Source organism: Lethenteron reissneri, chromosome 27 (genome assembly GCF_015708825.2).
Source record: "Lethenteron reissneri isolate LAM-NWPU_2019-01 chromosome 27, ASM1570882v1, whole genome shotgun sequence".
NCBI lineage: Eukaryota > Metazoa > Chordata > Hyperoartia > Petromyzontiformes > Petromyzontidae > Lethenteron > Lethenteron reissneri.
In genome coordinates this window covers 7,565,250-7,580,238 of record NC_083805.1, presented here as the reverse complement: position 1 = coordinate 7,580,238, position 14,989 = coordinate 7,565,250, and the positions used below count along the sequence as shown (strand labels likewise).

The following is a 14,989-nucleotide window of genomic DNA, read 5'->3' as shown; positions in this document are numbered from 1 at the left end:
AATTAACTTGAACTTGAACCTGAATTTGATACCCGGGCAGAGCTAGACTGGCAGTGGGCTCTCCCCTTCAGATCCAGCATGGATCGGCATTGTGAAGTGCAATGGAATAACTCCCATGACCGAATGACGTGGGGAGGCCTTCATCCAGCAGTGGATTGACAAATGGCTGAATTTGAGTTGAATGTAATCTATGTGACCGAATTCAAATATGCATTCCAATGAACGTAGGTCTTGTTATCATTAATCAATGCAAATATAGAAAATAAAAATGAAAGCATCTGCCGATAAAAAGAACCAGATTTGTAAACAACGGGCCTTTATCAGGCATTGTAACTAACGGATGAATCCTGATAAGATACCTCTAATCCTAAACATTACATTCTTTTTGTTTCTTCCCAGGGCATGCTAGCTACATAGTTCAGCGTTTCTAATCGTTTGCGAACTTCCTTGCATTGACGTCGCTCAGATAATCCTTTCTGAGAAACATAACATTTACAGGACCGGTGTACGTACGGGCTCGGCTCTGTGTATTTGTTCCTTCTTGAAGATGAACTTGGCTTAATTTGCTCTGTTATCACCACAACATACGCAGGTTTGCTGCCAAGCCAGTCTTCCATTGGGAGTGCTCCATCATCCTCCGTCAAACAAGAGGACATACTTCCCACTCTGCTGTCGATTCCTGCTGCCTCGGTCAGATATTTGTCTTGCGAGGATATTTCTCACGTGTCAAAGATGGTGGGATGCATTTCTTGAGTACACGTTATTTTACGTGTTACAATATACTGAAGGTTAAGAAGAGGTTTTAGAATAAAGCAAACACGTGAGGTGTTATTTAGTGGACTTTGTGAGAGAGAGAGAAAAAAATGGATAACTGATTTCGACTCACCGGCTAAATCATTGTCCCTCTCCATCATATCGGGGCCATTGGGTCCATGGCTTGTTGGGAATGGCTCTCCAATTCCATCGGTCATATATGTGCTGCTCACTAGATGACCAATGATCCTCTTCTTTCCAATTCCTCTGCCACTCAGACATTTGATTCATAATTTTAAATGCCTTCCCCGTCCTCAATTTTCCTCTATCATAGTGGCCAATGCTCTTTCTGGAACTCTTTAATCATGCACTGCTAAATAAGTCACCTTAAAGCTACTGGCCGAAGTTTTCATTTTTACGTAAATGCTCGCTCAGAGCACGAGTTGCAAATTGCAGATGTCAGTAGATATGAACGATATGGAACAATTAATTTTAGATACTTTCACAATTTATCTTTATGCCTTTGTTTCTCAAATGCAAACTTCAGTAAAAGTATTAAACACCTCAGATGTCGTGATGACATGGCCATTATAACAACCAAAGGTCATGACATATATAGGAAATGACTAAAGAAATCTGAAAAGAAGTCAACACAATTTGAGCAAAACAAAGGTCATGTACAATAAGTGTATGCGTAGATGCAGCAGTCAATGATGGCAGATCTTAGATTATTAACACCTCCGATTTAGCACGGTTGGCTACGTACAGTGGGCTACGTACGGTGTGAAATAATTTAAAAATTCATGCACACATATAGACCAGGAGCAAGAGGATGAACAGAGAAGCAAGTGAGAGCAGGTTGGAGTTCTTTTCAAAAATCAACTTTAATCATGAAAAGCAAAAAAAAAACAATGTGGCTATAGAAGATAAATTTTCGTTCTTATTTCCTGCCATGATATATGGATCGAAATCACGGACTGAAGAGTACCCAAATAATTATGGACAGATTCATGCTGAGAATTACACTGCGATTCAGAAGGAAGAACATGCTTGGGTCAGTAAACAAATACAAATCAGAGGTATCGTATTGACTGTCAAGAAAAGTGGGATTTGGTATGAAATATTGTAAGCTAACCTATGTTATAAGAATTGTGTATTTATAAATGTACTTACTTGCACCTGGCTCTAGCTTAATTCCTCCAAAGGCAAATTACTGGTTCGTTGACAATAGTGAAAACAATATTTGAGTGTTTAGGATAAGGCTTAAAGCAATTTTTAACTTTATACTGCCTCTGCCCTAATATTTTTACTTGAAACTGACCCTGCCCTCATTTTTGTTAGGACCCAAATTTGGTATTTTTGTTTTTACAAGCAATGACGCAGCTACACAGAATGAGGCTTTATTAACTTTGTACAAAGTCTCCTCTTGTAAAATTACCAGAGCTTTGCAACGCAGGTGACCTTTTCCCCACCCTGTTATCACTCCAAAGTTCAGCTTCATAAGCCCTTGGAGAACGTCATTAGAATTGACATAACTTACCCATTTGCGATCATCTTTACGTGATAGGAGTTGGCCTGTCTTGTGTCGGCACCAGGAGTGTCGCTGGACCCCGGCAGGTGCACAGATTTCCCTGATCACCCCCACAACCACGTGTTAAGTGCATTGTTTACTGATAATTGGTTTTTTACCCTTCTATCTGGCAACAAAACTGACACCTTTTTTTACAAGGAGTCATGTTTGCATAGACCACAATACCTGCAGCCATAATGCAAACAAAAAACATAACTCTGATAATATATGCACTGTCCTTGAAGATGATTGGTCCACACCCGTGCATTGTTTACTGTTCCACAAACAAGTTGCACTCCCATTCGTATTTAGTCTGGCCCCTACAGCTATCCCCGTGATTGCAATTTGACTGGGTGCGACAGGCCGGGTCTGAATCTCAGATCTAATGAGGGCGGTCATGCATCATTTCCAGGGCTCTGGATCACTGCTGGAGCCGCTACAGAATTCTGTGAAGGTGGGAGGACATGGCTCCCAGCCCACGCTACTGCAACCACTCACGTCTCCCGCCCAGCTCATCCCAAAGGCAGAACGAGGCACCGCTAACTCCCACTCATCCTCCATCTCACCAACAAGTGGGTGTTTGTTTTTATACGTTTTATTCCATATTTTCTTCTTAATTGTTTTGCGGTTTAGCCAAATCCTCCTCCCCTCCCCACCCCGCCGCCCCCCCCCACCGTTTGTTGTCCTTCCCCCGCACCTCTGATTATCATGGTCGGCTACGTACGGTGAGAAAGAATTTAAATATTCATGCAATACAATTTTCTCGAAGAGCAATATCCCGATACACTGAATTTTTTTTTATTTTTTACTCCGAGATACAGAAAGTAAGCCCAATGTATTGTTTTGGTAGAATTTATTATCACTGATAGTTATTTTTGTACACCTTTGTGCCAGAAAGCAAACGCAACAAAAGCATACGTTATATCAGACTGCAGCCCCTTGGGTTTCTTTGGGATCACACATGTACATACACCGAGCCAAACGACCACTTCTCACCATCGTTGAATGAGGACATCGAGTGGACGTAATAAAACGTCCCGACTGCCACCTTGCATGGCTCGCGTTACGTCTGCATCTGTAGGGAAACATCACCACAGCTCGGGACGGGCATCGCCCGGGACGCCGGAGAGCAGGTCCCGTCCACAGTCGCCCCTCGACTCCTCCGGCATTGTCGTCTTCAAGGCAAGCCACACACCAGAGCCGCGCTCAAGTTTGAGGGGGGCCCTCAAGTTTGTGGACCCCCTCTTTGTCCCTTCAAAACCTCCGCTTTACTGTTTTGCCACCGCCACTACCACCACCATCACCACCGCCCATGCCCAATGCCAAACACTCCATTGCTATTCACCTTGGTTATTTCAGTTGTAGTGTTTTTAGCACAGGACTGACCTGCCTGGAGAAGAAAAGTACAGGACGGTGCAGTGAGAGTAGGAGACGCTCCTGTGCCATCTTGAAGAGGCAGCAGCGCAAATCTACCAAGGAAGGACGTGTGGCTGCACCTCAGAGCTCTACATCCTCCCTGACCTGTCCAGTGTGCCACAGGGAATTCCGGGCTCGGATTGGCCTCTTCAGCCATCTGCGCACTCATCAAAACCCAACAAAATGACAAACGTGCCATGGTCATCATCAACTTTGATGGACGAACAAGAGAAGAGTGTTTTTAAAATGTCATATATATGTATCGTAAAGCGAATTTCAATTGAACAAGAGTGTTTTTATTTCGATACGTAACTTGTAGTAATACACATCGTGTTGCTATGGTTTGAGTTGCCAAATTACTGAAAGGAACTACAATAATGCCACAGTATTGTGTTTCAACCATTAGAAGCAGTACTTTTTTTAAAGGTGGAAGTGCTGAAAATCTGGCTTGAATACAGCCTTGGCGATCGCACAGTTGAGGTGGCACTAACCCCGACGGATCATTGAAACATTGGCTCATTAAGGCTTGCAAGCACCACCCAGGATGGTAAATGGTACCAATGATTTTGTTAATTAACTGTATCTCTAGATCACAAATATATACGATAGCAAGATCACTGTGGTAGCTGCTTTTGAAGACAACGTTATTGGAGAAAGGTGCCATGGCATGTTTAGACGCGAGAATATCGTCTTTGAATAAAAACGAAAGTGATGAGATGCATCTACGGAGCGCGCAAATTAATAGTGCATCTACAAAACGGGCGGTGGGTATGCAAATATTACTGCCCGCGGTGGATGCTGGTCACGGTCAGAGGTCGCAAACGGGTTTTGATTCCTTACCCGTACCCGGCCGTACCCGTACCCTATCCGTACCCGGCCGTACCCGTACCCTACCCGTACCCGGCCGGGTACGGGTAGGGTACGGGTATCGGGTACCCGATTGCGACCTCTGGGATGAAGCCATGTTGCAGGCGCGGGTGAGTTGATTCTAGGAACTTGAATTGTGAGAAGAGACAAGACGTTGGGAAATGAGTGACAAACAGTTACTCACCAGTGACTCACGGCCTACCCGTACCCGGCCGCACCAATGTCGCAAACGGGTACCCGTACCCGTACCCAGCCGGGTATGGGTAGCTGGGTATCGGGTAGGGTAAGGGTATCGGGTATCCGGTTGCGACCTCTGGTCACGGTTGATACCAGTAGCATTTGCCACCCAACTTGGGCGCCGATCAACACCCTCTTGGTTCGTGGGCTGCGTTGACGCAAGCTTTGACTTTGCTCGTTCCGCAGATGGCCACTGCGCCACCAGAGGTCGTAGTGGGCACGCTTTGAGGCCAGTGGGTGTACCTTACATTTGTTTTGTGATAAAACTGTCTCTGAAAAAGTTGACGCGATTTTTTTTGGTGGTAGGTAGGGGGGGGATTTAAATTCCAGACAAAATTTATCTGAGTTTTGTTTTCTAATCCTATATATTTTTGTTTCTCGTTATTTACTTGGCGTTCAACATTTTTGAATGCGTCCGTTCACGGCGCGAGGTAAATTAATGCATGCGAGGAATTGATTGACCGATGCCGCAGCTTCTTCGACAGCTGTGCCCCCTTGTTACCAAGTACGGCCACATCCGTTTTATTGTTACCGTTGCAATCGACGGCCGAACAAAACATTTGTGTCGGAAATTATTGCGACAATTCCTCCTTTCCCCTTCAACTTTAATAGAGTGTGCTTTTGCTCGTTGAAAAAAATTATGAATATTGCTCCCTTTTTATAGAGGGGTGTCATTTAAGCAGCATCCTTTCCGTGTCAGCCGCGAAAGCACACCACACGACAATGACCGAATACACAATACGTAAACATTCGCATGGCCTGTGTATTTCCAGGACAGCCGGCGTGTGACGCACATCTCCGCTGAGCAGAAGCGACGTTTTAACATTAAGATTGGCTTCGACACATTGTATAACCTGGTGTCGCCTCTCAATCTGCAGCCAAACAGCAAGGTGAGAAAAACGTCGATCCTCTGAAGAGTTTAAAACCTTTGTAAATGTGTCACAACCAGATAGCCATCACACACACACACACAAAGACCCGCCCCCCCCTCCCTCTAGCCTGTAACAGACTGTAGGGGCAAGTGCTGTTAGCGAGCACCTATGAAGGCCAGCATGGCACACGAGGGGTTGGGTGGCCAGCAACCACGCACACACACAGTGACATGCTCACGCTGGTTACAATCACATCGCAATTACTATTTACGGACAAAAAATATCCTGCAACAATATGCTACGACTTGGACAGAGGACGGTTTTCAAATTAAGATTAGCCTTGCAAAAATTGGATATTGCCAGTATTCCAGGCTGACCACAAAGACACACGTGGTTTAGTTAAGGTATTTTCAGAGCAATTAAGTGAGAGCAAGCACTGCTTACTAAATTACTGGGATGTCAGCTCATGTAGATGACAGAGGTCGCAAACGGGTTTTGATTCCTTACCCGTACCCGTACCCGGCCGCACCAGGGTCGCAAACGGGTACCCGTACCCTACCCGATACCCGGCTACCCGTACCCGGCCAGGTATCGGGTAGGGTACAGGTACGGGTACCCGATTGCGACCTCTGGGATGAAGCCATGTTGCAGGCGCGGGTGGGTTGATTCTAGGAACTTGAATTGTGAGAAGAGACAAGACGTTGGGAAATGAGTGACAAACGGTTACTCACCAGTGACTCACGGCCTACCCGTACCCGTACTCGACCGCACCAGGGTCGCAACCGGGTACGGGTAGCCGGGTATCGGGTACCCGGTTGCGACCTCTGGTAGATGACCAGAGCCTCCTCCAGTAACTTCTGCGTCCATTTGACACGGCCTGTGGCCCCATAGAGTTTAAAGTAAACTGGAAGTGCTGCTGCACGTGAATCTCACGACCAATTAAGCAATTATATAAATCTGCCATTTGCCAAGTCACCTGATCTGGGAACACCAAAAATAGCGATGGTGACAATGGCGACGCTTGTCCCTTGTTGCAAAAGGTTCGCAGCTCAAGCCCAGCGACCACCCTGGTTAGTGCTGTGGCTGAATTCATTATAAATATGTGCAGTCTGCTTCACAATCAGTGGGCCATGAAGGAGTCCATGATGCTGTTGAAAACCAAAAAAGGGGAGGCCATGTTTGTCAGCGTCATGGTCCAATTTGGCCAAATTTGGTAAATTACCTGCAAATTATTGAATTGAAAAACCACATCGCAACATTGCCCGCTACTGGCAGATGAATGCCCATTTTTCAGGCCAGTTTTTCATCCACTTTGTGCTGCACAGGGACAGCTGCCACTGGGGATGGGGGGGGGGGTTCATCTTGGCTAAACTGCAGCAGGACATCGGAATGGTTGACATGAGATGTGATGTAGAGAGCGTTGAGTTTCCGAGGCATTTAAGCACCTTTTATATACAAAGCGCTATCGTTATCCTTCTGGCGGCAATGACATTGTGCGTGTGGCTCAGGTCAGCAAAGCCGCAACGCTGCAGAAGACAGTGGAGTACATCACCAAGCTGCAGCAGGAACGGCAGCAGATGTTGGACGAGGCACAGAAGCTGCGCGATGAGATTGAAGAACTCAACGCTGAAATCAAGTGACTGCTTTAATCATTATTTTACAAATATATGTTCAGTACATACGGCAATACATTAGGCAGCAGCAGCAGTGGCAGTGGCAGAGTGGTTAGCGCATTGTGCGATTAGCTCAGCAACATGAGTTTGATTCCTTGCCGTGGCTAACCGAGTTATGAGTAGTATCTTCACCAATCTGCTCTGACCAGGACAGTGTTGAATATGGTCAAACAATCTGAATGAGTAAAACGGTGTGTGGGGAGGCCTTTATCCAGTGGTGAATTAATAAAGGGCTGTAATAATTGTATTTGTATGTATAAGGCCATCTTCACCATATATTTTAGCACGCGCATGTCAATTCTCTCCGCTCTATGCTTTCTCAAACTTACGTTTCAACAGCACCTGTGGATATGTATCTGGAGTGGGGGAAATGTATGACGATAAGGTTCACCGAGTTGCATCAATGTCATGCTGGGCTTCATTGAAACTTAGCATGTTTGCCTGCCAATGATAGCGTCAATGCATCAGGCTAGAAGTGGCTCGTGTAATAGAATTCCTAATGTGTTAGTCTCGAAGCTGAGTGCAAAACAGGAACAGGTGGAACTTGACCGCGTCGTCTATGAAAGAAGAAAGAAAGAAAGAAACCAGATGAGAGTCAACATTGTGTTCGTCTGTTGACCACGGTTTCCCAAATGGCATTCCTTTGTTTTTTCTCCAAATTGACACTTTGTATTGTACCTCCAATCGATACAAAGTGTCATTACATGCTACACGTGCCTGATGATTACTAAACACACTTCCACCTGACATATTGAGCTACAATTAATATGAATCTGCGAGCACGTGGGAGGCAAGAACCCTCATTCACGCACACGCCAGATCTGTTTCGCAATTTCATTCAGCACTCCCTCTGTGTCACTTTGGAAGAGATTAACAATTGTCAGGCATGCGCTGCTGCTGCTGCTGCTTTATGTAACGACTTTATCTACATTTTAAGGGAGGTATTTTTTTAACTGAGAAACGTTAGCGTGATTGGGCAAGAGGACTATAGATTGGGAATCCACATTGTACACATTTGCTCTTCAGTAACTCTCTCCAAATTGTTGGCTACTTCTCAGTTATACCACGTCCTCGATAAATACTGAACTAAGTTTCATTTAGGGCACTTCCACAATTGTGAGTGTACATTTCGGTTACTTGAAAATACATGATTCATCATTGTCATACTCACAACGTGGTTTACTTCGAATTGGCATAGAATGTCATCCTCCTCAACTCCGATTAGCACGGTTGGCTACATACGTTGCGAAAGCAGTTCAAGACACATGAAAATAAATTGTCCGCCCGTCTTGAGAAAGGGTAAACGTTTACGAAATAACCAAAGCGTGGTTGCCCAATGTGAGGCACTTCCCCCAGCTTATGTCGTTAATGAAAGTAGCTTTTTAGTTGTTTGTGAATCGGCGCTATCCATGTAATTCGTGCTCTGTGTTGTTGTTGTTGTGGTCGTGTGCCGTGGTGCGACGCTACGTGCCCCACGCAGTGTCTGCCAGCAGCAACTGCCGGCCACTGGGGTGCCCATCACGAAGCAGCGCTTCAACCAGATGCGCCAGATGTTCGACTCCTACGTCCGCGCACGCACGCAGTGCAACTGGAAGTTCTGGATCGTATCCTTGGAAACCCATCAATACAATGCCGTCCTTTCAGAATTTTAAAATTGGACTTCCTGGATCGTCATCATAATCTCCAGATTATAAATGATAAAATTGCTCTGTAAACAAACATATGCACTTCAAACTGGTGCCTGGTCTCGATAAAGTTATACGAATCTGATCACGCATATCGTAAGACGCACATATTAACTTTTGCTTTAAAGTACTGAAAGAAAGCACGCGTCTTATAATTCGAAAATCACGGTACACCATCGTATCGCGAGAGATGGCAGTAGCACGGGGAGGATTTTGGAAGATTGTGTGTGCTTCCTTGACAGTTGTGTTGCGTGCGTGCAGTTCAGCATTCTCATGCGTCCTCTTTTCGAGTCCTACAATGGGATGGTGTCTACGGCCAGCATGGAGGAGTTGTGCCGGACCGTCATGTGCTGGCTTGACCAGCACTGCGCTCTGCCCAGCCTGCGGCCCAGTAAGCCCAATCAGCGACCCACTCGGAGCTCACTCAGGGCCCCATTAATGTAATAAAGGTCGTTAAAGCGACTTCTGAAATCCGGTCTTTTATTTGTCTTTCTTTACAACACTCCTTCACTCTGCTGACAGACAGCGTGAGAGGGATAGAAAGAGAGAGATGCGCGCAGCCACGTGGCAGCCTGGACCCCCGCTCTCGCGTGGCCTCTTTCCTTCGTTCGTTCCAGTTGTGACCACGTGTTATTCGCCTCCACCTTTATTTAATACCCGGGTCACGTGGTACGTTTCCACCAATCCTGGTTAGCCTCTATGGAATGTTCCAGACTCCACCGTAGGCACCCGGGACCACGCCCCTGACTCGTCTCCCCATTGGTTGTGGCTAAAGCCATTACGTTAGGGCCACGCCCTTAGGCTTCCCCCCCCATTGGCTATGGACCAGGACCGGTAGAGCCAATCATCGTGACGAGTTGTGATCCGTCAACGACCCAGATATATCCTCACAATACATTAAGGTCATCCTGGGGGTGGCTCCGGTTTCCCCTTGCACAGTGGGCAAGGAGCCATCAGTAGCGGTTCGTTTGCTCCAGATTGAGGAGGCAACAACGTCCGCCTCGGCTTTTCCAGTCTGTATGAAGGCACGGGGAGGCCTTCATACAGCAGTGGATCGACAAGGGGATGTATATGATTTGAATGTTAGATTATGTTATATCATTCTAGATTTGAAGCTTTCGTGACTGCAAGGATTCATACTCTTAGTTCTTTCGGTAAAGTCACGTAGGTAAAAAATGAAATTAAAATTTTAAAAATAAAACAATATCCACTTGATGCAGCAAATCTGGCTGTGATGGTCCCTCCTGATGACGGAGACTTGTGTTGCCTCCGAAACGTCGTGATTTTTTATTTTTTATTGTTTTATTTTTATAAATTTTTATTTCATTTTTTACCTACGTGACTTTACCGAAAGAACTAAGAGTATGTTATATCATTATTATTTGTATGTTATTCTTGGTTCTTTCGGTAAAGTCACGTAGAAGGGAAATATTAAGGTGAAGAAACACCTGCGGACGGCTGCTTGCATTGTGGCCAAAACGTCGTGAAAATTTTATTTTGATTGTTTTTTTATTTCCCTTCTACGTGACTTTACCGAAAGAACCAAGAATATGAATCCCTGCAGTCACGAAAGCTTTTAATCGAAATTTATTTGTATGTTATAGCTTTGCATGTTATGGGGGGGAAATCAATTATTGAACTGAATCACAATCCTGAATTGTGACAAGTCATAGATTTCCAAGTATTGTGAATTGTTACCGACCTACTAAACAAACTCAAATACTTGGGACTCCTATTTGAATATTTTTAGACCTATAATTTTTCAATGATTTTTTTTGCATATATTTTGTTTAACAATATAATATTTTAGATATGTTTTTCACCTTTCCGTGTTTACCTTTCTACTCTCTTGAAATATATATGAAGTTATTATACACCACGTGTGGCTGATGATTAATAAATAATGTTTGACATACAACATGCAAGATCACTACATTTTGTGGGGCGTGTTTACCAATCATCAGGCACGTGCAGTGTGTAACGACTTAGTTTGTATTTGAATGGACAAGACTGGTAAACGTGGGAAGGCAACCACGGTACTGTAGGTACACTCTGGAGTTTTGGAAACCCTGGCATGATATAAGTAAACACAACAGATCAAATTTACTGCCTTAGCAACTTCACAAATGTTCACTTTTACAGGGCCAAACTGTGATTAACCTTTAAAAAAAATCCGTAAATGTTCACCCCCTTGGAATTCAGCCTATGCGGTCTTGATATGTTCATACAATGCAGAAACTTCACCTGACAACTTAATTGCAGCAGGGTGTGCTGTGATGCATTGAATTTGAGTAACATGCTACTCTGCAGCCGATGGAACCTGATTAGTTTGTATGGCTTAATAATGTCTTTTGAAAAATAAAACATAACTGAAATTGAATCCCACGGCTGAAAAAGCCACTCGTGGCTGTAGCTGTCGGGCAGTAAGTTGTTTTGCATGCTCGATTCTACGCCATCGGCCTCATGTGAATTCAACATATTTTTGTTTATAATTGACTATTTGTGCAGTTGTTTTGGGGCAGACATTCATTTTAAGTCAGCTTAAAATTAGGCCAATTGAAACATGTTGTACTTTAAAAGTAAAAATTGCAAAAACGCTTTAAATTAATGTTTGTGTGATATTCGATGTGCTATGAAGGACCATTGTTAAAAATATCACCGATTATCCACGTTTCCTTTTACGGCAGCATTATTGACAAATGTAATGAACTTTTTCAATTACAGTAATAGCATAATTTCTATCCTGATTTAAATCAAAGCTCAATGTGGTATAATTTAGAGTATGGTGAATTAATCATAGTTTGTATGATTAATTGTAATATTTATGTGTAGCTCTTTGTCCATCCACTGCCTCTTCAATCAATGCAAATCATGAGGTTTGTTTGACCATATTTCACCATAGGGATTAGCGTTGGTCAGCCCCTTAGTGCTGCGAAGGGAGCGCAATGATTGGAGCCCCCCACCCCCCCCCCCCTTCTGAATGATTATACAGTAGTCAAGGTGATTATATGTTTATGTTATATCTGAATATGAAAAAACAATTGTCATAATTATATAAAAGATATTCTATTTTAATCAAAAAAACTGGTACTATATACAGTATATATAAAAATACAAGTGTCAGTTTCTCTTCAACGTCTGCCAATTCGAAAAAAACGGTAAGAAGTCTGAGCAGATTGTATGATAGCCAAATGCAAATCATACCATTAGCATTTCGCAATTGTTTGAGGTTTCACGCTGTCGTTTCCCCTTCTGTACGACCTCCTTTAAACAAGGTCATGCTCCAGAAGCTAAGTGTGGGTGTGAAGAGGAGTTAGAGACTGGGACCGGTTCAGATATAATTCGCCACTGATGATAGTCACAGCTAGGAAAATAATTCAGATCGCCTGGTTCGTGGCATAGTAACGATAACCACCTTGCCACCTCGGCCATATTTTTACTGCAACCTTGAATGACATTACTTTACAAAGAGTATTATTCTTGAGCTCGAATCTGCCTGTTTATTAGTGCACGCTAGGCCTGATTATTGTTTACCTGCTGTTTTATCTGCTCAAAGAATATTGACTTGTGCATGTATGTATAAAGGTCCGCTATAAAATTTATTCCACGTGACCAAAAGGAAATCTTTAGCTCGAGTACGAAACATATTAGAGAAGTTGCAAAACATACACAAATGCGATTTCCTAATTACGCCACTGTCTTGGTTTTGCCTTTTTTTTTCAGTCGTGCTCACTGCTCTGCGCCATCTCAGCACAAGCACCTCCATCTTGTCGGACCCGTCTCTTGTTCCCGAGCAAGTGGCACAGGCCGCGAAGCCCCAACAAGGCCAGACCCACGCAGGCCATGCCAACCCAACCCCTGCGTCCATGAGCCATGCTCACTCTAATCTTTCCTACAGTGGCCACCAAGACCAGAATCATGCTGGTCATGCCAATCCAACTCCTGCCTCCCACTCTGGCCATGGCCATAGCGGCCATCAACTCCGGACTCGCACCTGCCACGCCAACCAAACCCCTGCTTCCGTGACCCACGCCCACTCTAATCTTGCCCGCAGTGGTCATCAAGGCCAGACTCACACCAGCCACGCCAACCCAACTCCTGCACCCATGAGCCATGCTCACACTGGCCATGTTCCTGTCAGTCATGACCATTCCATCCAAACTCACCGTGGCCTAACACCCGCCGACCACGTTTACCCCGGCCATGCTCCGGCTGGTCATGCCCCAGCCGCCCATGCCCCTACCGGCCAGGCGAGCTGACCAAGTACTGTGACATTGTCCCCTGTAATTTTTTTGTAAACATGTTCTTTTGTTTAATTTAAATACATAGTCGTTTTGTATGTATGATGCGTTAAATCAAGCTGGCCAGATCACTGTTATGAATACTTTTAATTCAAACTGTAATGTAACTATTGCCGTATATGTTACCCCCATCCGGAATAGACACTGCTGACATTGTTACCAGTGCAAAGTATTTGCTGTCACTGGGCTGGTACACCAATGAGGATTTCAATATTCACGCACATGCCAACCCTACCAATGTAATCAATAGGCTGCCGATTTTAAACCATTTTACTGCAATCTTAAATATATATTATGTGTCCATGAATATACATGTATCCATGAATATATGTATTTGTATGCACAAGTGTTCCTTTGCATATGTGGTAAAATGGTTGACCTATTGGCAGCCTATTGCCTTAATTGGTAGGGCTTTTAAGGTATTTATTGCTCTTTTGATTTGCAAACATACATCACAAAGGCCCATATCAGCATTGGGCAACACCTAAACCCCAGTAACAATGGGTTTATTCTACTGCCTGTGTGAGTTGTGAGAGTTAATATGACCCTATTTCACCACACTGACCGGTGAATGTGAGTGGTGCTCAGGACTGCTTCAGATATCAAGCGCCAATGATGTTAAGCCATGGGCAAGATTCGTACGTGACTGACCGCGCTTACAGTGTATTGCAAGGACGACAGTTTACAACGTTCCCTCTCAATAGTCTTAAACGTTATGAAATACTTAAATAATGAAATAATAGAATGCATAATACAGTACATGGCAGCAAAAAACCTATCCGTAAATGACACTGGCCCTTGTCGTTCAAATGCTATCACGTAGATGCTTCCACCCACCGCGTTTCACCGAAGCGAATGCACACGTGAATATTGCCAAACGTCGCGTTGTAATTCCACTAATGGCACGGGGCACAAGCCTGTGTGTGTTCTTTTGACAAAGTCTTATAACATCGGCCACAAATATCTTGGATGGGTGCGCGTGGACCCGTGGCCACGTGACCACTTACTTTATAACACGCGATTGTCGTTCTTGTGTACACAGCAAAAGCTGCCCTTTTCTAAACTCTTACAAATAACAACGCTGCCGTTTTTAGTTGACAGCTGTTGCGTGCACTGTTCCCGAAGGGTGTGCACACAGTCGCTGCGTCCAGCGCAGGTCGATTGAATGATTCGTGGTTTTTCACGCAGTTCACATCGCAGTACATCATCTATGGCCCCCGTACCTGCTTCGTAGCGTGTGTACCTGGGATGAATTATAGCCAATTTCACTCGGGGGACTGGACTCGGCTTTAGAGATGGGTTTCAAAAATGACGGTAACCTGCAATGACACAGGCAAACAAGACAGAAGTGATAATTGGTTCTTTACCCTTCTATCTGGCAACAAAACTGACACCTTTTTGCAAGGAGTCATGTTTGCATAGACCGCAATACCTGCAGTCATAAATACAAACAAAAGACATAACTCTGATAATGTGCACTGTCCCTGAAGTTGATTGGTCCACACCCGAGACAGCTTTCCTTCGAGCCTAGTCTCATATGGGTTGGACCAGATGACGCCAAAAGGCGCACAACTCAAGGACAATGCACCATCAGAGTATGTCTTTTGTTTGTATT

At 44.4% G+C, this 14,989-nt stretch overlaps 1 protein-coding gene across 1 annotated transcript in view; it reads left to right on the top strand.

Moving 5' to 3' along the window:
- LOC133348476 (MLX-interacting protein-like) overlaps positions 1-14,776 on the top strand; it is a 56,211-nt gene extending 41,435 nt beyond the window's left edge. Inside the window, 8 exon segments of the mRNA XM_061561306.1 lie at positions 593-690; positions 2,736-2,895; positions 3,405-3,505; positions 5,617-5,733; positions 7,224-7,351; positions 8,869-8,992; positions 9,335-9,464; positions 12,797-14,776. Coding sequence (XP_061417290.1) covers positions 593-690; positions 2,736-2,895; positions 3,405-3,505; positions 5,617-5,733; positions 7,224-7,351; positions 8,869-8,992; positions 9,335-9,464; positions 12,797-13,332 — 1,394 coding nt within the window. The 3' untranslated portion in view covers positions 13,333-14,776.
- The last annotated feature ends 213 nt before the right edge of the window (positions 14,777-14,989 follow it).